General features: G+C 35.8%; 1 protein-coding gene across 1 annotated transcript in view; it reads right to left on the reverse strand.

The window, feature by feature from the left end:
- sptbn4b (spectrin, beta, non-erythrocytic 4b) overlaps positions 1 to 25,962 on the reverse strand; it is a 135,796-nt gene that overhangs the window by 19,500 nt on the left and 90,334 nt on the right. The window contains exons 26-35 of the mRNA XM_030151484.1: positions 15,309 to 15,572; positions 10,265 to 10,489; positions 7,976 to 8,065; positions 7,610 to 7,888; positions 6,663 to 6,793; positions 5,401 to 5,605; positions 4,102 to 4,347; positions 3,036 to 3,170; positions 1,859 to 2,103; positions 670 to 808 (exon numbers count right to left, since the gene is read on the reverse strand). Of these exons, the coding sequence (XP_030007344.1) occupies positions 670 to 808; positions 1,859 to 2,103; positions 3,036 to 3,170; positions 4,102 to 4,347; positions 5,401 to 5,605; positions 6,663 to 6,793; positions 7,610 to 7,888; positions 7,976 to 8,065; positions 10,265 to 10,489; positions 15,309 to 15,572 (1,959 nt within the window). The remainder of the gene's footprint in view (positions 1 to 669; positions 809 to 1,858; positions 2,104 to 3,035; positions 3,171 to 4,101; positions 4,348 to 5,400; positions 5,606 to 6,662; positions 6,794 to 7,609; positions 7,889 to 7,975; positions 8,066 to 10,264; positions 10,490 to 15,308; positions 15,573 to 25,962) is intronic.

The raw sequence follows: 25,962 nt of genomic DNA on the forward strand, positions 1-25,962 counted from the left end.
TGTATCTCACCAGTATTTTCTATCAAGAATCAGTAACACGTGGAATGTGTGAGGTTGTCAGGTTCTGTTTCTATGTTCCAGTCCTGTGGTCTGGATGCAGATCAATCTCCCAATAGAAGTGGGTGGTACTTTCACTGGAGGAGAACTCAACTAATTCAGTCAAAGTCCATATATGACTTCTATCAGTGCTCAAAAGTAACTATATTAATATTTGTAACAATTTACATGTTATAAACCATCAAAATATGGACCATTAGAAGTAAAGGCAAACTTTTAATTTTCAAAAAATTCATTAAAAATTCAAAAAGCTAAATTTCTCAAAACTGTGAACAGTCTTTGTAGACATTGTCCCAAGGAAGACACATATAAAATAATTAGAAATGAATCCAACCAGTAGTTTTGTCAGAGAAGATGTTTAAAGAAACTGCTAACAACAACGAAGTGTCTGGCGTCCCAAACCATCACAAAGTTTTAAGGTTTTTCAGCCAAATTCAAAAACCTTCAAGATTTTTCTAATGTCGTCCTGCTCGAGGGAGAACATAAAACGTTTCCTAAACAACTTTTCGTACATGAATATGTAGTTAAACATCCTCAAACTGACTGATCATGTTTCCTTTGTACGTCGGTGAAGCTTAGTGGTCGTTTCTAACCGTCCTGCACTCATCTCACCTCCTCGGCAGCAGGATTCCTCGCGGCCAGCAGCGTCTTGCCCATCTCGATGCATTCCAGGATGCTTCGGCTTCGAGCCTCCACCTCACTCTTCAGACTCTGGTGATAGTTCATCAGAACCTCCACCGACGACACGTCTCTGCAGCCACGATAAACCAAACATTCAGCAAAAATTCACTAATTCATGGATTCACAATGAACAAGATGGAAAAAAACAAAAACACAAAGAAAACTTCCATGTAAAGTGCAAATATTACATAGGGTGGGTGAATCTCAAAGGTTAAATTCTCTAGTTTTATTATGTTTTTATTATCCCTCTAAGCGCAACATAATTGAATGGAACAGGCCATAACTTCAGATAGTTTCCAAATCTTGTTACCACCTCCCACCAATAGATGGCGGACATGTGCCCCTTCAATCCTGACACCATTTCAGGGCATGTTTCTATTCAAAGTGAAGAAGAAATTCCAGTTTAAAGGTGTGGTCCTGAGCTGGTTTAGTAAGTAAAGTTTATATAGTTTTAGTTTGGATAGACAAGGACAGATTTGTCTACTCTGCTGCTTGGATTAAAAAAACACTAAAACTTACTGCATTTTACTTTCTACTAATGTCTAAGTTTATTTATTCTAAGGATAAAATGACAAAAAACAAAAACACAAAGAAAACTTCCATGTAAATATGTTCAAAGTTCAATTTTACTAAAAGTTTCACAATCCAATATGGCTGCCACCCTGTGACATCACAATATGCAAATTAAATGAGTACATTTACTCCCATTATAAACTCTGGGTAATACCCAATATTTTTCTCATTTACAATATGACTTTATCTCGAAACACTTCCAAAATACAGCTTTTTGAAATCTAGATATCAAAATTGAATATTTGTTGAAATAAATGGCACCTAAAAGGTTAACATGACGTGAGGTTCAGTTTGATACAAATATCCTTCAGAGTTCGACCTCAGACTTTCAGAGCCTCAACTTAATATTTACTGCAGCTGAATCGATGCTTCTACTTTTACCAGTCTTTTTTTCATTTGTCCTTGTGCGTGTGGACATTTGTCTCGTCTGAATGAATGTAATAAAAGTCCTGATGCCTGGTTCACAGCTCAGCTCGATTCCCGTATGTAAATGAATCCTGTCCTCACGCAGCTGCTTTATGAAACCGTATCGTGTGTTAGCAGATACCTGGGCTTCTCTCCTGTCCCGATCTGACAGATGATCGAGTCCATCCACATGATCTGATCCCGGACCATCCCGAAGAACCTCAGCTTGTCCGTTTCCGTGGTGATCTGCAGCCGACACTCCTCGCAGGACGTCAGCAGCTCCTTCCAGCACTGCATCACCTCATGCTCGTGGCAGGCGATGGTTTCGGCCTTTTCCCCGGCATAGACCGTCCTCAGCTGGGCCGCGCTCTCCTGCAGCTGACGCACCTGCACCACCGAAGAAGAAACCACAACAATCAGACAACGGAAAGATTTTAGTGTGACGCACAGAACGCAGCTGCTGGAACAGCTGTTGAATCTGCTGTTCTTCAACGTTCCACCGTGTTCCCCAGGTGCGACTGGAGATCAGACGATGCAGAGTAAGAAGGTTTATAAACAGAGCGTCTTCATTTTCAATTAAAATGAAATCTGTGTGTTTATATTTATTTGGAGCTGCCGCAGGACTATGACTGGTCATTACAGCTGTCAATCACCCCTTTTTATAAAGCAACACTAATGTGAAACAACATAAAATCAACAAAACTGAACAAAATTAACAAAAGAAAAAAAGAAAAAATACTCAAAGTGAACAAAATTAACAACCAAATGAACAAAAATGAAAAAAAAAAAAAAATTAGTATAAACAAAATGATCAACAAAACAACCCAAAAATCCAGAGAGAATGAACAAAAATAAAAGTGACCAAAAAAATTAACAAAAAGAACAAAATGATCAACAATATGAAAGAAAAAAAGAATGAAAATGAAAAAAAAAATATACCAAAATAACCAAAAAAACCCCACCCAAAATCAACAAAATTAACAAATTAATCACAAAATTAATACAATAATCAACAAAATGAGTACAAATAACTAAAATAATCAATAAAATGTATGAAAAAAAAAACCAAATTAAATGATAAAAATAAGAAGCAAAATGAATAAAAATTATGAAAAACAGTCAAAACATTGACCAAAGTAATTGTTTGATTCAATCAGTTGTTTCTAATTGTTGTGAGGGGTCACTTTAACCTTTACAACCTTTTAGTTCAGTTTATTGTGTGTCTTTTAAGGCCATGTGTGTATTTTCTACATGTGGACGGAGGCGTGTCCTCAGCTCTGTGGGTCCTACTGTGCACGTCTCCGTTGTCGGTGCGTTACCTGAGTGACCAGCAGCTGGATGTCCTGTTCGAAGCTGTGCAGGAGTCTCTGCAGGGTGCTAGTGTTGGCCGTGCTGCCCTGACGAGCCCGAACCTCCGGCAGCCGGCGGTGTTTGTCCTCGATCTGAGCCAAAACCTGAAAAAAAGACGGAGTGACTTTATGTCATATACTGTCCAACATGACATGACATCTGCAAGTTTCTGTGACTGTTGAGCTCAACTGTCATTAAAAAACTCCATTATGCTTTGATGGTACATCAATGTCCATGTTAATCAACAAAATAATCAACAAAAAGTACAAAATAATACAAAATTCGACAAAAACCAACAAAATAATCAACAAAACTGAACAAAATAATCAACAAAACTGAACAAAATAATCAACAAAATTAACAACAAAATGAATAAAATAATCAACAAAATGAGTAAAAATTACCAAAATAATCAACGAAAAGTACAAGATAATCTAAAATGTGATAAAAACCAACAAAACAATGAACAAAATTAACAACAAAGTGAAGAAAAATGAAAAAAATCAACAAAATTAACAAAAATAGAAAAAAAATTCAACAAAATAATCCAAGAAACAAACAAAATGAACAAATTAATCACAAATTGAACAAAATAATAAAAAAAAAGAAAAAAAAATCATCAACAAAATAATAATGTTTCATATTTAGTTTCTATCTGTATTATTTGACTGTCATTTATTTCTTGCTTTGCATAATAATTGTGTAACTATGAATCTGCAGCAGATACATTAAATATTCAGCAAATCAAGTCGGTGAAGATGAACATCACACATGACAACTGTCAGAAACTCAAGACCACATTTTTCTGTTTTTTTTTTCCCTTATAAATTCATGGCTTAAATTTCAGACAGTATTGCATTTATTCTCTTAAATATGTGAGCTTTTACTAATATAAAAATATCCATTTGGCCTTAACTATGACATTTGGCTATCATCATTTTTCTTATTATTATTACTAGTGTTATTGTTATTATTAATATTATTTATAATGGTAATTATTATTCTTATTGTTATTCGTATTGGTGTGTTGGTCACCTCTCTGCAGTCGGAGAAGAACTTGTGCAGCTGGTGGGAGGCGGCGAGCATCTGCGTCCGGGTCTCCATGAGCTCCAGGAGGTCGGCCCAGGCCTCGTTCACGCCGTCCTTCCACTCGGCGATGGTCGCGGCCTCCGAATGGCCGTAGTCGATGAGCTCGTCTACCATCTGGTTGACGGCCGACACTCGCTCCTGACCCACGCTGCCCGTCTCCGACGCGAACTCTGTGAACTTCTCCTGCAAAACCTGGAAGAAGAAGAAGAAGAAAGAGCAAAGAGGAGTTTGATGATACACAGATTAATATTCAACAGGTTTAATATTCCTTCTTGCTCTTCCTCTACATCAGGGGTGTCAAATATACGGCCTGTGGGCCAAAACTGGCCCCCCAAAGGTTCCAATCTGGCCTGTGGGATGAATTTGCAAAGTGCAAATATTACTTTGGGTTCAGCTGGAATTCTCTTGTTTTATTATGTTTTTATTAACTCTTTAAGTGCAACATAACTGAACGGAACAGACCATACCTTCAGATAAAGTAACCAAATTTTGTTACCACCTCCCACCACTAGATGGCAGACATGTGCCCCTTCAATCCTAGCATCATTTCAGGGCATGTTTTCATTCAAAGTGAAGAAAATCCAGTTTAAAGGTGTCGTCCTGAGCTGGTTTAGTCAGTAAAGTTTATTTAGTTTTATTTTGGATAAATAAGGACAGATTTGGCTACTCTACTGTTTGGATAAAAAAAAAAACCTAAAACTTACTGCATTTTATTTTCTACTAATGTTTAAGTTCATTTATTTTTAGGATAGAATGACAAAAAAAAAAACAAAAACAAAAAAAAAAAACAGAAAACTTCCATGTAAATATGTTCGAAGTTCAATTTTACTAAAAGTTACACAATCCAATATGGCCGCCGCCATGTGACATCACAATATGCAAATTAGTTGAGTACATTTACTCCCATCATAAACATTGAGTCATACCCAATTTTTTTTCTCATTTACAGTGTGACTTTATCTCTAAACACTTCCAAGAAACAGCTTTTAGAAATCTAGATATCCAAATTTTATATTTTTTGAAAAAACCTCCTAAAGGGGTTAATAATCCTGCAGTTGTACATACTTTCAGATAAAACCTCCACTGATGGATCATCAGATGCAGATCTTTCAGCCTCTGACCAGTCCGTATTTGACATAAACTACTTCCACCACAGTCGTTTTTTCACTTCAACGTGTCTGTTCTTAATATAATGTTTCTTGAATCTATTATTCATCCTCTGACTCCATCTGTCGACACACTTACGGTGACGTGCTCGAAGTCTTGGCCCAGTTCGGGCGAGCTGGCGACCACCTCCCTCTGGGCGATCCACTGCTCCAGCTCGTCCACCTCCCGGTTGAGCTGGTAGAGCCAGTACTGCTGCTCCAGACGACTCTTCCTCTCCTCCACCAGGTCCTTCAGAGACACGTAGAGACGGTCGATCTGCGACTGGCGTTTACTGATGTGTTCACTGTCACAGACACAGAGAAGATGGAGATTTAGTACAGAAGGGTTTAGAAATACTGGGATGAAAACACAACACCCACTATATGGACAGAAGTATGTGGACACGTTGAATTCAGCTGTTTCCTTTCTAACAGGGGTCTGGGATACAAAACAATAATGACAAATATCATAATATAGTTTTATATTGGGATACATTAAAAAGGAAAAAAAAAAAACTCCCATTAAACTTTAAGGAAATATTGATGTTTAATCTCAAATCATCATGAACAGGACATCTTACAGTTGTAGACATGATGTGTCCCAATATTTATGTCCATACAGTTTATAAACATCAATATTTCCTTAAAGTTTAATAGAAGATTTTTCTTCTTTAGTGAGATGTGAAGAAAGTAGATGATTAATTATGGTAGAAAATGTTAAAATCAGTCATGGATTTAAAAAAAAAAAAAAAAAAATCAATGTTGAGAGACACATCATGTCTGCAGCTGTAAGATGTCCTGTTTTTTGAGATATTTCAAAAAAGAAAAAGAAAACAAAGAAAACAAAATAAACAAGAATTAACAAAACTGAACAAAATAATCACCAAAATTAACAAAATCAGATCCTCATGAACAGGATGTCTTACAGCCATAGTCATGATGTGTCCCAATATTTTTGTCCATATAGTTTATAAACCTCAAGTATTTCCTTAAAGTTTAAAGGGAGATTTTTTATTTATCACAATATAAAACTGGGGGTAGTCAGACCCCTGTTAGAAAAGAAACACCTGAATTCGATTTTTGTTCCTCAGTGAAATGTGCAGAAAGTAGATGGTTAGTTTTGGTAGAAAATTATTATTTACAGTCAGAGCATGAAAAATATTTTAGAAATTTAGAGGTAGAACATTTAAAATCATAGACATGGATGAAAAAAAAAAAAATCAACACTGAGAAAAATGAGGTAAAAACCATCTCTGAGGCATTTTGGAAGCAAAGATAACACTTCAAACCAAACTAACCAATGCAATGATATTTATCCCATTTGTTGTAGCCTCCTGTGTTGGACGTTGTGACGGGTCTTACCAGTCTGGATGTCCCATCTCCAGCAGCTGCCGACACTGCTGCGACAACAGGCCAATGGTCTCGGCGTAATCCTCGATGGTCTGTTCCAGGACCAAGTGTTTCTTCAGCAACTGCAGCGTACTGGGTTCGTCCTGGAAGAGGAGGAAACACCGCAGGAAGAGGAGGAAACACCGCAAGAAGAGATGGAAATCAAAAATATTACAGAGTATCTGCAGCTCTGATGCTAAATTTATGACTTTTCAGACATGTTTCAAGGTGTCTTTCTAATGGTAAATAACAGTCCAATGGGCCTCATAGTTATTATACACGAACATGCACACAAAATACACAAAAGAATACACTAAAATACACAAAAATGACACTAAAGTACTCTAAAATGTATTCAAATATATGAAAAAAGGGGGTAAAATACAAAAAAAAATATACTGAAATACAATAAAATGCAGTAAAATATATTGAAAAATAGAGTAAAATACACAGAAAATACAATGAAATGCACTAATATACACAAAAGTTACACTAAAATACAATAAAATGCACTAAAATATATGAAACATAGGCTAAAATGCACAAAAAATACACTAAAATACAATAAAATGCACTCAAATATACAATACAATATATGGCAACAGAGAAAAACTGAAATTTGTCTTGGTCTGTATTTTTTACCTGCAAAAACCTCAGTGACTTGAAAATTTGCATGATTCAAGGGAGTTTTATATTATTCTATAGATCCCTGTTATTGGAGCAACAGCATCTAAGTATTTATTTATCTATTATTGTTGTTATTACTATTATTATAAAATATAGAAATATAATTTATTGTGTCTGTGGGATTTTTAAGACCTTTAAATGTCAGATTTAAGAATTAATTATCGATTTTAAGGAGAAATAAGGCCTGAATTAAGACTTCCTGTAATAGAAGTTGTGATGGTATGAAAGCCCACCTTCCCCTTCTCCTCATTCATCATGTGCAGCTCCTGCTCGCTAAGCCACGCCTCCACCTCAGCGGTGTCGAAGTAGTACTGCTGGGCCTGGTACATGGCGTCCAGGACCAGCTGCCTCCTCTCGGTCTCAGCCCAGAGCAGAGTCCAGAGCTGGGCCAGCTGGTCGTGACCCGCCCGGATGCAGTCGGCCTCGGGGCTGCGGATGGAGGCGATGACCGCCGCCCTCTCCAGGACGTCCTCCATCCTGCTGCGGTGGCCCTGCAGCTCCCTCTGAAGGGTCTGGACAGACAGAGGACCAGGGGTTAAACCAGGACCAGGACCAGTGTGGGGGGGTGGAGGTGGTTGGATGTGTGGGGGTTTTCTAACCTGGTTCTTCTTCATGAGTTGCTGGACGGACTGCAGCGTGGAGCCGTGTTCCTGACACATGGCCATCGGGAGGCGCTCCTGCACCCACAACTGCAAAAACAAGAAATGAACGATTCAGCGAGTCTGTTTACATCCACACTAATACTCTGATCAGTATTAGTGATCACGTAAACCAGGGGTATCACACTCATTTTAGTTCACGGGTCATATACAACTCAAAATGCACGTTTGTAAACTATATGGATGAAAATATGGGGACACATCATGGCCAATAGCCTGGTAAATTACTTATGAAGCTGATGTAAATATTAGTTTTACCTCTAGGTCAAGAAATGAACAAATGAATGAAAAATAACTACAAAATTGTGATCAAAATTGAGCAACCAAGTGCACAAAGTAAACAAAAATGACCAAAACAAGCAACAAAATAGATAAAAATGAGCAAAATAAACAACAAATTGGATAAACGTGCTTAAAATAACCAACAAAATGCACACAATAAGCAACAAAATGGACAAAACGAACAAAAATCATTAATATAACCAACAAAATACATAAACATAATTAATAAGTTATGAACTACATGGACAAATATACTGGGAGACATCATGGCCAATAACCTAATCATTTACTTATGAAGCTGATGTAAATATTAGTTTTTCCTCTAAATCAAGAAATGAACAAATGCACAAACAATAACTGGACAAAACTGTGAACAAAATCGAGCAATCAAATGCACAAAATAAACAAAAATGACCAAAACAAGTAACAAAATGGATAAAAATGATGAAAATAAGCAACAAATTGGACAAATGTGCTTAAAATAGCAAAAAAAAAAAAAAAAAAGCACATAATAAGCAACAAAATGGACAAAATGAACAAAATATGGACAAAAATTATTAAAATAACCAACAAAACGGATAAACATAATTAATAAGTTATAAACTATATGGACAAAAATATTGGGACACATCATGGCTACAGCTATAAGATGTCCTGTTCATGATGATTTGAGATAAAAACATCAATATTTCCTTAAAGTTTAATAGGACATGTGAAGAAAGTAGATGGTTAATTATTATTTACAGTCAGAGCACAAAGAATATTTTAGAAATTTAGAGGTCAAATATTCAAAATCATAGTCATGGACAAAAAAAAACAAAAAAACACCTGAATTCAACATGTCCCAGTACTTTTGTCCTTATAGTGTTTCATAATGAATATACTTATAAGCATTTATATTATCACAGAAACTTTTTTTTTTTTTTAAAGAAGCATCTGGGCTTTCTCTACTTGCAAACAGCTGACTTTAAAGGAATCTGTCTATGAAATGCATGTAGCTGATCCATAAGCTTCATAGACGGACACTGCGGTGAAATTCTCCTCCTGCATAAATAAGACATCATGTTCTAACCCTGATAGTCTCTGGACGGCGCTGGGTCCATTAGAAATAGTCCATTACAATAATAACACAGAGGAGTTTATGATGTGCACTCAGCCAGACATTAAGATGCACAGATGATTAAGACGTTTTAGAGTCTATTGGAGTGTGTCTTCATATTCAGTTTATAGGTTTAACATAATTCAACATGTGTTCAGTGTCATAGGTTCTGTCCACACTAGTGCATTTCTGTGACCTGCAGTTAATATAAACACTGATTCAGGATCTGTTTCCTGTTTTTCCAGTATTTTTCACATTTATCAGAAAAATGTCTCAGAGAAAAAGTTTGCACTGTCCATAATGTAGACTTCATGTATCATGTATAATGTTATGATTATTATATATCTGAAACTTTCCCATAACGATTAAGATCATTTTAAAATGAGAATGCATTATGTGGAAGCAGCTGAAATCAGTCTAACCTTCTGGAAAAGACTGTTCAGCGTCTAATTTGCCTCTAATTTCCCCTGGTTTCCATTATGTGTTCATGCTTATTGTTTATACGGATCCCCATTAGTTTCCACCAAAGTAGTTGCTACTGTTCTTGGGGTCCGTTAAAATACAGATACAGTTACAAAATTCATACATAAATAAAACAAGTTTACAATTCATTGTTATCATCAGCCAGCTGAACATTTCGTCTCAACACATACACCATAAAACATTTAAACTTTTATCTTTACAATAACAGCGACTTGCGAGAGTCAAAACAGTCATTTGCATTTCTGTATTTCCTTGAGTAGTTCCTTTCTGAGTGTTTTTGGAATGAATATAAGCTTTTAGTGTGTTTGATGTATAAAGGTAAAATACTCCATAGACTGTGTTCATGTGTTTGTAATTAGACTCACAATCTCATCCTCCAAGTCACGTCCAACTTGGTGAACTTCCTTCGATGCCAGTAGGATACGTCGTCTCTCCTTCAGCGGTTCAATCAGACGCACCATCCGGGCCTCGACGACCGACTGTCGCTCGGCAACCGTCCCCTTCACCTGGGTCTGCGGGGGGATGGACGCCGCCTGCACCTGGAGCTGCCCCACCTCCTTATACCACTCCTCCATCTGGGCCTCCATGGTCTGAGGGGGAGGGGGAGGAGGAGGAAGAAGAGAAGGAGGTGGAGGAAGAGGAGGAGGAGGAGGAAGAGGAAGAGGAAGAAGAGGAGGAGGAGGAAAAAGATGAGGAGGAGGAGGAGGAAGATGAAGAAATGGAGGAGGAGAAAGAGGAAGAAGAGGAGGAGGAGAAGGAAGAAGAGTAGGAGGAGGAGAGGGAGGAGAAAGAGGAAGAAGAGGAGGAGGAGGAGCAGGAGAAGGAGGAGGAGGAAGAGGAGGAGGAAAAAGAAGAGGATGAAGAGGAGGAGGAGGAAAAGGAGGTGGAGGAAGATGAAGAAGTGGAGGAAGAGGAGAAGAGGAAGAAAAGGAAGAGGAGGAGGAAGAGGAAGAAGAGGAGGAGGAGAAGGAAGAGGAGGAGGTGGAGGAGGAGGAGAGGGTTATTGAAAGGACAATGGGAAAACAGAGTGGTTTAGGAAAGACAGAAGTCGAGGTAGTGAAAGGTTAAGGAGAATAAATGGAGGATGAAGAAACATGTCAGAGGTGAAAGAGATGAGTCAGATGGAAAAAAAGGAGCAAAAACTAATAAATAAATCAAACTTACCATGATGTCATTATTTAAGGTGTTAGTACAGATTATTGAGGTTTGTTTACATCATGCTTAATCATAGCTAACAGTGTGTTTATTTGATTCACAGACACTTTGATAATAAGAGCCTCAGTAAATGACCCTGCACTAAGCCCCTCCCACTAATGGCCACTGTCCAATCCTATGTCAACAGAAGACACAGTGTATAAACAGTAGATGAAACCTAAATATGTGCGACATGTCCGTCTCCATTGTGATTTAATGGAAAAAAAGTGGGTGGAGTTGGACAAGAGCAAGGGATGAATAAACCCCGCCCACAACAGTGTAATAATAAACTCCTCCCCCATCCTCTCACAGTGTCTTGATAAACCCCGCCAGGTCATTTTAGAGCTTTAATAAATGTTAACACATAGTCATACTAAGAGCAGTATAAATGTACAAAAACACGAATAATGGCTACCTGAGCTAATTAGCAGGCTAGCTGTCAGACCATAGAATTCAACACATATTAATGCTAACATCAGGTAATGCAGCTACGTTACTTTGGTTGTTGTAATGAATCTTCATTAAACTTGACGATAGAATCCTGTCACTATGTTGTTTGTGTAACTTCTTAAACACAATTACAGCAAAAATACTTTCATTCAATAAACCAGTCTGAATGTCATACTTGACAGAAGAGCTAACACTGATGGCATGCAGCTGTCGACTGTGCACACGCTTAATTATATAGAACTTTTTTGTCTCAACATTATCTAAACATATGATATAAATTCACCGTAGTACTGTCATCACGGAGGAAATGAACTATAGAGACTACAACTATTTTTGTTATAAGTCGTAAACATTTTTTCATAAGGGGTCCATGGAGATTGACTCATTTTGGAGCCAGCCCCCTGGTGGATGTTCACATTACTGCAGATTTTGATACTTCCAGCTGTGGAGACGCTTGACCAGCAGCTACAAAGGAGGACTGGTGACCCTCTGGACATTCTAAATACATGTGAACATATTCTAGAAAATCAGGTTTGGGATATCAAAATTTTATTCTGCTGAAGTCTCATAAAATAATATGGAGGGGGCGGAGCTTATGAGCTATACTGCAGCCAACCAACAGGGGGCAATGGACATATTCTCATATAATGTTCATTTCAACCCATCAGGTGCTAAAGTAACAGTAAACTGAGGGGTGGGGCTTAATGAAGGGTCAACTCTTTTTATTGGCAACATTTTTAGACGTACAATCTATTAAAATATATGTTCGATTCAGATTAATGTCAAAATAAAAACTGATTGAGATGTAAACAAAGATAAGATGGAAAAAAGCAAAACAATAAAGTAACATGTGACAGATGAAGTGTAGTGAAGGTTACTGTACCCTTGGCAGGATGGATGCTGGGTAGTGGAGTTTTGTTTGGAGTTAGGATGGAGTGGTAAAGCAGTGCTAATGGCGGCCTGTTAAAGGAAGCAGTAAGCGGCATGCTGTGAGAGAGCAGAGTGACATGTCTGGTAAAATGACAAAAGAAAAGGATGAACCTGTGACAGCCCAGCGCTTCGTCTCAGAGTTACATTCCAACATCTGACACTGACGCTTTACAACAGTCATCACAGAGGAAAATACGCCCGAAGGACGTCGACAAAAGCAGTGTCTTTGGTCATATATGTGATAATATCTGCAGTAAAATGTGAGGATGTGCAGCCATCAACAGTAGATTTACACATGTACATCTACTTTTGCTAAACCTCATACAGTCTTACTGCTTATTACACGTTTACTCATTTTAGTTCAGGTTCCACATTCAGCCAAATCTCCAGTGGGTCGGTCCAATAAAATAATAACACAATGGCCTATAAGTAATGACGACTGCAAAAAAAAATAACAATAAATTATTGAAAATATTTACATTTACCAACTATTCAAACAAAAAAAGACATGAATAACCTGAAAAAACTTAAATATCTTAAGAAAAATAAGTGCAATTTTAGCAATATTAGGCCTCAACTTATCATTTATACATGTGTATAATATACTGGATATTGTTAAAATTGTACTTAATTGACTTTTCAGGGTGTTCATATTTGTTCAGGTTATTCACATTTTATTGTTAATGGATAATTTGTTTTTAATTTCACTATGTATATATATCCTATATTACCTGTATATATCCATTAAATGTTGTACACATTTCTTCCATCTGTAGTATAGGGTTGGCGTTTTGTATATTCTAGTATTTCTTTGTAGTTTGTATATTTTTCAGAATAATTTTGTGTGATTTTTTGTACAGTCTTTTTGCACTTGAATTGTTTATTACTAAAAAGAAAAAGAGCTGAGAAACTGATTTTCATGGTTCTCATTACAGTGACAATAATGTCCTATTCTATTCTATTCTATTCTATTCTATTCAGAGCTAAGCTAACAGAGCTACAGTTGCGGAAAAAATTATTAGACCATCAAAAGTCATCAGAAACAATGGTTATGCCATCCAGTCCTAACTCCTGTGTGTATCATGTGACTAAAGCAGACAGAAAAGAAAACATGGAATGCCTAAAAGCACTGTTTTTGTCAGTACAATGCCATAGATATTGATTTTGGTTATTATCAAGAAAACATGTTAAACGGATAGATATCAGCTCTGAAATTAAACTACTGTGAGCTATTTTTGTTGTTATCATTATATTTGTCCAAACAAATGTACCTTTAGTTGGACCAGGCATTAAAATGAAGAAACTGAAGAAAATGAGGGGTGGTCTAATAATTTTTTCTGCGACTGTATAATGTAAACTATCAGTTGATGCAGCATGTGAAGACTGTAAGACACAGTGGTATTTTGAGCAACTGTCAAAGTAATGATCTATGAATTTTAGTCTGAGCATGAAAACTAGATGTTATCATAATACAGATGTGTGAAAACAATGAGCTTTATATTTTATTCAGTGAGTGACATCACCCAGTCTTATCCAATCACAGCCCAAAGCAGGAAAACACATGGATGGAAAGCATCACAACCACAAAACTATTCAAATACCACTACATAACGCTGCTGTATGTGGATTTAAAACTGATCTTGGAATGAAACTCTTCACAGAAAGTTGATGTTTCTAAAAACCATCAGCACAAATGAAAAATTAATGCTTGTGTGTAAATGAAAGGGCCTGAGTTCACAGAAACGAGATGAGAACAGAAAGCATCCCAGGAAAACGCTGAGAGAGGACGCCGTTGGTCGTTTTCAGACATGATGTTGGCGTTAAATATGGATGAGATGAAGGCGACGTATGGCAAGAAGAAGGAAAACACCGAGTCATACAGAGGTGATCTGATATGAACGACAGCGAAATCAGGTGAAGAGGCAGAAATCAACTGAAAATGCAGGTCAGGATTTGACACCGTATGAATTTACTATTAAAACCATTCAGACGTTATCATACGAGTAAAAATATTAAAGACACAAACTCAGAAAGTGATGAAACAATCCTCCACAAAACCATAAAAGTAAATTATAATTATTTTGTTTATTCTTTTAATTAATTACATATTTGGAAATACTTAATCTAAATAAATCACATTTCTTATTATTTATCATAAGATTAATTTAAAAATATTTAGTCTAAAAGTTAAATGTATTTATTGCATCTGTAGTTTATTGATATTTGCTTTTATATTTAACTGAGTTGCTTATATTACTTTGATACGTATTGTATGGAATGACTGTAATTTTATCACATTCAAACAAATTTATATAAAACACAAAGTTTCATTGAAATGAAAGTGAAAAAATAAATGCAATAATTTCTTCAACAAATATGCTGAAGATATTCATTGGAATTGCATATAATTAAATCATTTGATGGTTAAATTTGAACTAATCTCAGGTTTCAACAGATTTGAGTAATAAAATATGAAAGAAACTTGTCATTTGTCAATTGACGCATGGCTATTTTATATAACTTATTTGTCAATTGCATATATTTTGTAAATTTTTAATTTTATCTGTATTATTTTAATCAAATGTTTGGTCAAATCTGATTCAATCAATGCTGATTATGACTGACATGTAATTGATGCTTCTGCCTGTTTTGGCCAGAATACCAGAGACTTTCTTGGTAAAATCAAATCAAATGAAATAAATACATTTCAACCTTATTTTGTTGGTTTTTGAGGTAATTTTTCATGTTTGATGGTTAAAAAGTTTTATGAAACTGATAGAAAAACAATAAAAACCACCCTTTAATGAGTGCAGGTGAAGTGTCCAGATTTGGTACCTGTAGTTTCTTGAGCTGCTTGTTGACCGTGGTCAGGTCCTGACCCTGGTCCACGTAGGCCAGCTGCCCCTCCAGCTGGCCCAGCCTCTGGTCCAGGCTCTCGTAGCTCTGCACCAGCAGATCGGCCTTGTTGGCTTCGAACAGCTGCCGGGCTTTGGCCTGGGTGGTGCTCTCCAGGTCCTGCCAACACTCCCGGATCTCCTCCAGCTTCTTCCGAACCACCGGGCTCAGCTCCGGCTTCTCCTGGATCAGCTGCTGGCCCTCCTGGAAGGATCAGAAGGAGGACGGTTAAGGGTTAAAACAGGCTAAAAATAAAAGACGATTAGTGGGTGAACATGTAAAACCAGAGAAAACACAATATGATGGAATCCAGTTAAAACGTACTGGATAAACTCTGTCATTTTCATAAACTGTCAACATGTGGTGTCATGTCATTCACCTTTTCCCTACCTCCTGAATCTTCGCTAACGTTCATTTGAGGGGGCAGGACGTTTGTTCGGGCCTATTATATATCAGACATATGTATAATAAGTCTAATGCAACGGTGAGGATTTTTTTGTATGAAATGTATGGTGTGGTGGCAAAACCTTACCAGCGGAAACTATATATATATATATATATATATATATATATATATATATATATATATATATATATATATATATATATATATATATATATATGTACACAGGGTGGGGAAGCAAAATTTACAATATTTTGAGGCAGGGATTGAAAGACTGTATGACCAATTAGTTTATTGAAAGTCATGAGAATTTATTTGCCACAAGAAAATGTACATAATAGAAAATGTTTTTATTCTATGTGTCCTCCTTCTTTCTCAATAACTGCCTTCACACGCTTCCTGAAACTTGCGCAAGTGTTCCTCAAATATTCAGGTGACAACTTCTCCCATTCTTCTTTAATAGTATCTTCCAGACTTTCTGGTAATAGTTTTGCTCATAGTCATTCTCTTCTTTCCATTATAAACAGTCTTTATGGACACTCCAACTATTTTTGAAATCTCCTTTGGTGTGACGAGTGCATTCAGCAAATCACACACTCTTTGACGTTTGCTTTCCTGATTACTCATATGGGCAAAAGTTTCTGAAAAGGTATGGATAATAGTGTTAGGTATGATTATGACATCAATATATGTTTGGTTTCAAAACAATTGATGTAGTGCCTGCTGAGAAAAAACAACTAAATGTTCATTGTAAATTTTGCTTCCCCACCCTGTATGTATATATATATATATATATATATATATATATATATATATATATACACACACACACACACACACATACATAGAGAGAGAGAGAGAGAGAAATATCTAAAGCTCTAAATATACAAACATGTATATCTCTGAATATATACCAAATATATGTATTCATAGACTCCATTAAGACACAATTAGAAAAGCAATTTGTACAATATGTACTAGACCAGGGTCAGCAACCCTGGTCCTAGAGAGCCACTATCCTGCACGTTTTAGATGTTTCCCTCTTCCAGCACACCTGACAGTCATTATCAGGCCTCTGCAGAGCTTGATGATAGGCTTATCATTTGAATCAGGTGTGTTGGCAGAGGGACACATCTAAAACATGCAGGATAGTGGCTCTCTAGGACCAGGGTTGCTCACCCCTGTACTAGACAATATATTATCAATATGATAATTCAATAAATATACATAACTAAGTGTGCAAAATATTGTTGTGTGAATATATTTGGAGCCAGAAGTGACCATATTTGGACAAAAGGGGTGGAGCTATGACAGCCTGGGGTCAGAGGTCAGCTAATGCTAAATATTAAGACAAGGAAGTTGTGTTGATCTGATGGGATGATAGTTTCTATGTTTACCATCACATATTACAGTAAAAAATAACATTTTCTGCAAGACAAGATGAATTTTAATAGAATTAAAATATTTTAAGTGAAATTCATGGTGATAGACATGTTTTCTTTGCATATTTAAATTGGATAATCAATCTTAATGAAAAAGGATAAAGGTATACTGATGCTGTTTATAGGTAAATGTAGAGAAAGTCAACAGTGAACAGCTAATGATGATAATAATGTTCATTTATGCTTTTTAGAATAGTTTTTTTTAAAGGAAAAGCAGCAGTTGTAGAAGCTTTTTGAGTGACTGGAGCCAATCAGACATGTTACCCCTGCGTTTATACTGGATTTATTTATCACATTTGACTGTTTTATCATCATGTATTTGAAAAAAACGGGCTGTGTTTAGATGTTCCTGTCTGGGTTTGGGGACATTAAACGCCTCATAAATTACCTCCTGCTCACTGCCCCTCCCCCTCCGCTCACTCATTCCATTCTTTTCCAAACCCTCGCTCTCCTCTGTGACCCCGCCCCCCCCCCCTCTCCTCCATCTGTACACCTGCTCCCTCCCCCACGGTGGACCCTCCCCCCGGTCGGCGTTTATTCATCTTCTGCTGCTTGTGTGAACAGAGGGAAGAGGAAGGGGTTAAAAAGGAGACAAAGGAAAGAGACACAAAACAAAGACGACGACGTCTCAATGAGCTGTCAATCACCTGATCAATCACTTATGAAGCTGATGTAAATATTAGTATAAAGTTACACAATGTGGACAAAAGTATGTGGATGCATTAAATTCAGATGTTTGTTTTCTAACAGGGGTCTGGGATACAAAACAATAATGTCTAATGTCAGAATATAGTTTATATTATGGGATAAATATTATTGAATTGGTTAGTTTGGTTCAAACTGGTATATTTGTTTCCAACATGTCTCAGATGGTTTTTACTTAATTTCTCTCAATCTTTTTGTTGCATATTTTGTTAATTTTTGTCCATTTTTTTGTGAGTTTGAGCATTTTGTTGGTTATTTTAATAATTTTTGTCCATTTTCTGGCTCACTTTGTTTATTTTTTGTCAATTTCATCACTTATTTTGTTCATTTATGTCCATTTTGTTTGATAGCTTAAGCATTTAGTTTATTATTTTAAACATGTTTGTCCATTTCATTGCTTATTTTGTTCATTTTTGTCCATTCTGTTTGTTAGTTTGAGCAACTTGTTGGTTATTTTAATCATTTTTGCACATTTTATGGCTTACTTTGTGTATTTTTGTCCATTTCTTTGCTTGTTTTGCTCATTTTTGTCCATTTTGTTAGTTTGAGCATCTTGTTGGTTATTTTAATCATTTTTGCCAAATTTGTGGGTTACATTATTTATTTTTATCCATTTAATTGCTTATTTTGTCCATTTTGATCCAATTTGTTTGATAGCATGTGTATTTATTTGGTTATCTTAAACGCATTTGTCCAAACTGTTGTTTATTTGGTCATTTTTGTCCATTTTGTTTATTTTGTGTATTTGGTTGGTTAGTTTAATTATTTTTGTCCATTTTGTGGCTTACTTTGTTTATTTTTGTCCATTTTTTGTTAGTTTCAGCATTTTGTAGGTTATGTTGAACATGTTTGTCCATTTCATTGCTTATTTTGTTCATTTTTGTCCATTTTGTTTTTTAGTTTGAGCATCTTGTTAGTTATTTTAATCATTTTTGCCCATTTTGTGGCTTACATTATTTTTATCCATTACATAGCTTATTTTGTTCATTTTTGTCCATTTTGTTTGATAGCTTGTGTATTTAGTTGGTTATCTTAAACACATTTGTTCAAATTGTTGTTTATTTTTGTCCATTTCGTTTATTTTGTGTATTTGGTTGGTTTTGTCCACTCTGTTGCTTATTTTTTCATTTTTGTTGCTATTTTGATAATTTTACTAATAATTTTGTACATTTATTTTTCATGCATTTGTTCATTTTTTGGAAGCAAAGATAACAATTTAAAGTAAACTAACCAATGCATTATCCCAAGATAAAACTATATTCTGACAATAGTCATTACTGTTTTGTATCCTTTTGTATCCTATACTTTTGTCCATATATTGTATCAGAAAATGTAAAATATGTCCAGTTGGTATTCAGTATATTTGCTTTAAAAATGACGATGATCAGATGATTGATGATCAGAAATACCTTTAGTTTCCACTGACTAATCACTGAATTGATTGACCGCTGCTCTAACACAGAAGGGTAAGAGTTAAATCCATTGCATTTATGTGAAACAGAATCTATTGATCGTTTCATAAAGATAATGTACAAAAAGACAGTTACCCATCAGGCTGACCAATAATCAATAATATGAAATAATGATGATGATACTGAAATGTTTTACAGATACTAAGCTGTGTACATGGACGTCTTTGTGGAGGTTGTTGGAAGTGAATCTAACTCCAGATCTGGGTCAAACTGGTCTCAGATCCAGTTTTCTCTCAGACTAGATTCTGCAGCATTTGGTTCTCTGCAGGTGGTTCTCTAAAACTCTGCCAAGACGCCACATCAACATGGTCAGAAAACTGAACAGGGACTCATCAAGGACAGAGGACGACAATGGGCTCAGACCTGCAAACAGGTTTGAGTCCGCTATAAGGTTATTTAAATAATTTTTCTCAATTTTGTTTATTACTTTGTGCATTTTCTTGGTTGTTTTAATTATTTACATCCATTCTGTTCGTTATTTTATACATTTTGTTGGTTATTTTAAGAATTTTGGCGCATTTTTTTGGCGTATTTTGTTAATTTTTGTCTATTTTGTTTGCTATTTTGTCCATTTTGTTGGTTATCTTAAGAATTTTTGCCCATTTTGTTGCATATTTTGTTCATTTTTGTCCATTTTCTTTGTTAGTTTCAGCATTTTGTTGGTCATTTTAAACACCATGCATTTTGTTGCTTATTTTGGGTTTTTTTTTTGGTCCATTTTGTTGCTTATTGTGTGCATGTTTTGGGTTATTTTCATAATTTTTGCCTATTTTGGTTAGCATTTTGTGCATTTTGTTGATTGGTTTTACCATGTTGGTCCATTTTGCTGCTTTTTCTGTTTATTTATGTTCATTTTGTTTGTTATTTTGTCCATTTTGTTGATTATTTTAAACATTTTTATCCATTTTACGACTTAATTTTGTTAATTTTTTTTGCATGTTGTTGGATATTTTAAACACGTTTATGCATTTTATTGCTTAGTTTGATTTTTTTGTTGTCCATTTTGTTGCTTATTGTGTGCATTTTTTTTGGGTTATTTTCATCATTTTTGTCTATTTCGTTTGGTATTTTGTGCATTTTGTTGGTTACTTTCAACACGTTTGTGCATTTTGTTGCTTGTTTGATTCATTTTTGTCCATATTATTAATTTTGATGATCATTTTAATCATCAATCAGACCTGGTTTTGTTCAGACCTGGTTTGTTCAGACCTGGTCTCTGTAGGTTTGAGTTGTATAAAACAGATGATCCTCTCAGTGCGTTCTGTTCTGTTCGGTTCTGTTGTGTTCTCCTCTGTCGCTCCATTACGTCAGTGTTTGCTTTCGTGTCGACCTCTCAGTTTGAGTGGGTGTCTGCGTGGGATCGACAGTTTCACCCACGGCTCTGAGCTGCAGCTCATACAGACCACGTCCACGGCTACAAACCCACAACGAACCGATACTGTCACAGGGAAAGTACACCTGTGACAGAAACAGATTTTGGCAGAAAGAAGGAAAAACTGAGCCCTGTCTGAATGTAGAACGCATGATAAATGTGGTCCATCCTCTGTGAAACTGAAACCTCATCCTGGATTTGAAAGAGTTAGGTCCAGAGTCTGGGGTTAAAATCTACCGTACACGAAAACAGACTAAAATTAGCAAATATTGCACACAATTTTTGCACTAAAGAGAGGTGAAAATGGACTGATAATAAGGAAAATGTAAAAAGTGAAGTGGTTTTCATTTCCAGATTTAGTGATAAGTTTTGTGTGTTTCAAGAATATATGTCAAACAAACTGAAATTATTAATGTCTGTGTAGGTTCTTTTTTGTCCGAGTCATCATTCTTCTTGGTAGTTCTTCTCGGTTCAACTGGAACTAACAAGAAATTATATAATAAAAAAAAAACTGAAAAGAAAAACAAATAAAATGATCTAAAGTATCAATTAAATTAACAAAAAATTAATCAGTTAAATATGATGAAAATATTTTTTTAAAATTACAACAAAAACAAACAAAGCTGAACAAAACAATCAAGAATTTACAAAATTGAACTAATCACCAAAATTAACAAAATGAACTAACAAATTAACATAAACAATAAAAAATGATCAAAGAAATAAAAAATAAGCTACATGTAACAAAATAATTTTAAAAAATGTACAAAAAAGAATTTTTATCTCAAATCATCGTCATCTTACAGCTGTAGACATGATGTGTCCCAATATTTTTGTCCATATAGTTTATAAACGTCAATATTTCCTTAAAGTTTAATGGGAGATATTTCTTCCTCAATGAGATGTGAAGAAAATAGATGGTTAGTTGTGGTAGAAAATTATTATTTACAGTCAGAGCATGAAAAATATTTTAGAAATTTAGAGGTAAAACATTTAAAATTATAGTCATGGATAAAAAACTAAATCAATGTTGAGGGAAATTAAGGAAAAACCATCTCTGAGACATTTTGGAAGAAAAGATAACAATTTAAATCAAACAAACCAATGCAAGGATATTTATCCCAATACTGAACTATATACTGACATTAGTCATTATTGTTTTGTATCCCAGACCCCCGTTAGAAAAGAAACACCTGAATTCAACGTGTCCACATACTTTTGTCCATATAGTGTATTTATATGACTGTAAACTGTTTCTAAACTACATAAGTCCCAGTTGGTGTTTTGTGGATCATCACAGTCTGGTTCACCTCTCACGTAAAGAAAAGACGATCCTCTGATCCACCCACACATATGAGTAGATCTAACAGAGACGTACACAAACACACAACAGACACACAACAGACACACACATGGCTGGAGGAGGTGTGTGTTCTGTTCAGACATCAGGCTGTCGTTCCTCTTCCTAAAATGTTCTGATATAAGAGCTTCTCTTTGGATAAACTGAATCCTGTTTTACTTTTCCCTCCGCCTTTTTCAGGCTATTGTACGTCATGTTCGGCCGTTAAAAGCCGACATCGCTCCGGGTTGGAAACGCACGACAAACACTGATGCACTTTTCGACCCGATGTGAACTCAGAGTAAAGACACCGGGAGCATCTTCACTTCACTTCTACATCCAACCAAAGCACAACAACGGAGGTTCATTAGACGGGTCAAAGGAAGAAATGTACATCGTTTTTACAAAACCACGACATAAAACCCGGACAGAATGTATGTCGGTCCATCCAGAACCATCACATATACGGACAAAAATATAGGACACATCATATCTACAGCTGTGAACGGTGACCAGCTCCTTCTGGAGATAATAAAAATAAAACCAATGTCCCTGTATGTCAGCGCCATGTTCTATAAAGAATCAGTACCAGTTGAATGTGTGAGGTTGTCGGGTTCTGTTCTATGTTCCAGACCTGTGGTCCTGATGCAGATCAATCTCTCAATAGAAGTGGGTGGGACTTTCACTGGAGGAGAACTCAACTAATTCAATCAAAGTCCATATATGACTTCTATCAGTGATCAATAGGAACTACACTGATATCTGTAACCATTTACATGTTATAAACCATCAGAATATGGACCATTAAAAATAAAGGTACATCTATAATACAAAAGGGAAGTGGGCTCTGTGTGTGTGTGTGTGTGTCTTGGGCATCACACTAAATTCTTACAGAGCTGACTGCTGTAGTTTGTCATACTTATGTATTTTTGGTCAAGGAACAGACTAGCGAAAACGGCAAGTTAATAGGACCAATATTTTAGGAGATATTAGTAATTGTGGAAAACAATAGCCTTACAATCACATTACCATGTCCAGAATCATAGAATCATCATTGAAGTGGGTTAACTAGCAACAGATAAACAATAGAGCCATGTTGCCATGGTGTCATACTTCCTGTGCAGAAAAAGACATGCCAGTTGAGAGGTTATTCAACTGAAAATGCCAGTGGAATTTACCAAGAAAGGAAAGAAAGTTCCCCACAGGTCAACGCGCTAGTTTGTGATATCTTAAAAATTCCTCAAAAAGTAAAAAATCTAAATTTGTCAAAACTGTGAGCAAACTTTGTAGACATTGTCCCAAGGAAGATACATATAAAAATGTAAATGTATCCAACTAGTAGTTTCGTCAGAGAGGATGTTTGAAGAAATTGATAACAAAGACAACGATAGCTCATAGCCTATCGACCGGTGAGATAAAAAGGTAATAATTCTTATTTTCAGGTAATTACACACTACTGAAAACACCATTCTAGATGAGACCTGTAGGGATCCACAGGTTCTAGATGTGGGAATTTTTAATGCTGTTGTGTATTTGTGCATGCTGTATTGCATTTGTCCAGCAGTCACTGCCAAAGCGTTCTTGCCATAGCAACGTGATTGTAAGGTTGTTGTATTCCAAAATTACTAATATCTTCAAAAACATTGGTTCTATCAACTTGGCATTTTCACTAGTCTGTTCCTTGACCAAAAACACATACAAATACCAAACTACAGCTGTCAGATCTTTCCGAATTTTGTGTGAATTCCTAGACACACACACACACGCATGCACAGAGGCAACTTGGCTTTTACAATATAGATTTTACTGGTCTGTAGCCCCTGAACTAATATGAGTTTGACACCCGTGGTCTAAATATTACTGCAGTTCTTACACATCGTACACATTACACCTTGTACAATAGTGTGATTTCTGTAAAAACACCAAAGATGTGAAAGTGTTCTCTGTGTATTTACATGACGACTGACTGCAGATGCTGTAGTTTTTCTTAATGTGGACCAAACGCCTGCAGAGTGGAACCGTGGGTGGATTAACAGTTCACTTCAGCATCACCACACATTCACTCTATACTAGTGTCTAATGGACGAGTGCATTAAACATGATCTACTGTGATTATTTTCACTGCAAAATACTAAATCCTCAATGAAAATCTTTCAATTAAAGCTGTAATTTAATGACACATATAACATGTATAATATGTATACTTAAAGCTTAATATATATGTTTGGCTTTTTTTGTTTTTTTTAATGTATTGATCATTTCTTTCCTGCTACTTTTTATTTTACTTGAATGGAGCAACTGTACCACACAATAATAAAGTTTTAATAAAGTATTCTGATTCTGTCTGGGTTTGACGTGTCTTCATCAGAATTAACAAAACTGACCAAAACAATCAATAAAATGACCTGAAAAAAATGAACAAACCAATCAACAAAATAAATTAAACTAAACTCAAAATAAAGTAAGATAAACTAAACTTAAAATAATTTTAAAATGTACAAAACTTAATAATAACCACAACACCCACCCTGACACACCAACAAATCAACAAAATTAACAAACGTCAACAAAAAATTCATATAGTAATCACTCAAATGGATAGAAAATTAAAATAAAACCATAAAATGAACAGAGTAATCTCCTGATATGAATCTGTGTATCAGCTTATAATGGACTCCACTGACGCCGTCACTACTTTTACCTACAAACCCGCCTGCGTACTCACTCCTACACTTTATTCACATCCTCACAAAGTGCAGAGACAGCACTAAAGCACAGGTCAGAGCTTAATGCACGGGGATCTGCAGGAGGAAGGATCTGCAGGAGGAATCTGGGAGAAACAGTGGAGGGAGGGGAATATTTCAACAGTTCTTCCATCAGTAAACACACTCCTGGTCCAGAGAAAATGAACACTAGGTCACACATGTTAAATCTGTTCATTTCTGTGATTAGTTTCTGATTTTCTGTATCTTCATCAAACATTCGTCAACCTCTGAATACAAATAAATGATGCTGGTGATCATGTATTTTATCCTCTTAGACTATATGGACAAAAGTATCGGGACACATCGAATTCAGGTGTTTCTTTTCTAACAGGGTCTGGAATACCCCCACTTTTATATTGTGATAAATGGAAAATCTCCCATTAACCCATAAGGACCCAGTGTAACATTTGTGGCAGTTCCAAAATGAATTTTTCCTGTATATTTAACCATCCTTAAGTGGTTTATCACCATTTATTGTATATTATCTTCTGTATTTTGTGTTTTTTCAGTGAAAATCAGGTATTTTCCAACATTTAATTTACTAATAATGTAGATGTTCATAAAAGCTCAGAGTAAAGTTGAGGATTATTATATTAATAACAGAGAAAAAAGAAGAAAAAGTGACTTTTTCAGCAAAATTTATCATTAACTGAACATAAACAAAGTGTGTCCAACCACTGTCATTGATCCAACTCCATGGGTTTTACTAGTGAATCAATGTTGTAGAAGATGACGGTGTTTCTATGGTAACTATGGAGCCTCTGAACATCTAAATGGGTCATATCTGATGACCATGAAAAGATGAAGAACTGTATTTTACACCAATTATTTACATGGATTAGTGGATCAACAGGTATTAAACGGTTTATATAAGTAGATGATTTTAGTCGATGGCGAATGTTTGGGTCTTCATTTGGGATGCACCGATACGAGTATCGGCATCAGCTCCAATACTCAGTGTGTGTACTCGTACTCCTACTTGTAAAAGACATCCGATACAAATGCACCGATACCACTTACAGCCGTGTGCCATTCACAGTTCAGTACAGCAGGTACGGTGGAATAATGTGTGGGGAGTGTGAAGAGTGTGGAGATT

This window comes from Sphaeramia orbicularis, chromosome 13, assembly GCF_902148855.1.
Source record: "Sphaeramia orbicularis chromosome 13, fSphaOr1.1, whole genome shotgun sequence".
NCBI lineage: Eukaryota > Metazoa > Chordata > Actinopteri > Kurtiformes > Apogonidae > Sphaeramia > Sphaeramia orbicularis.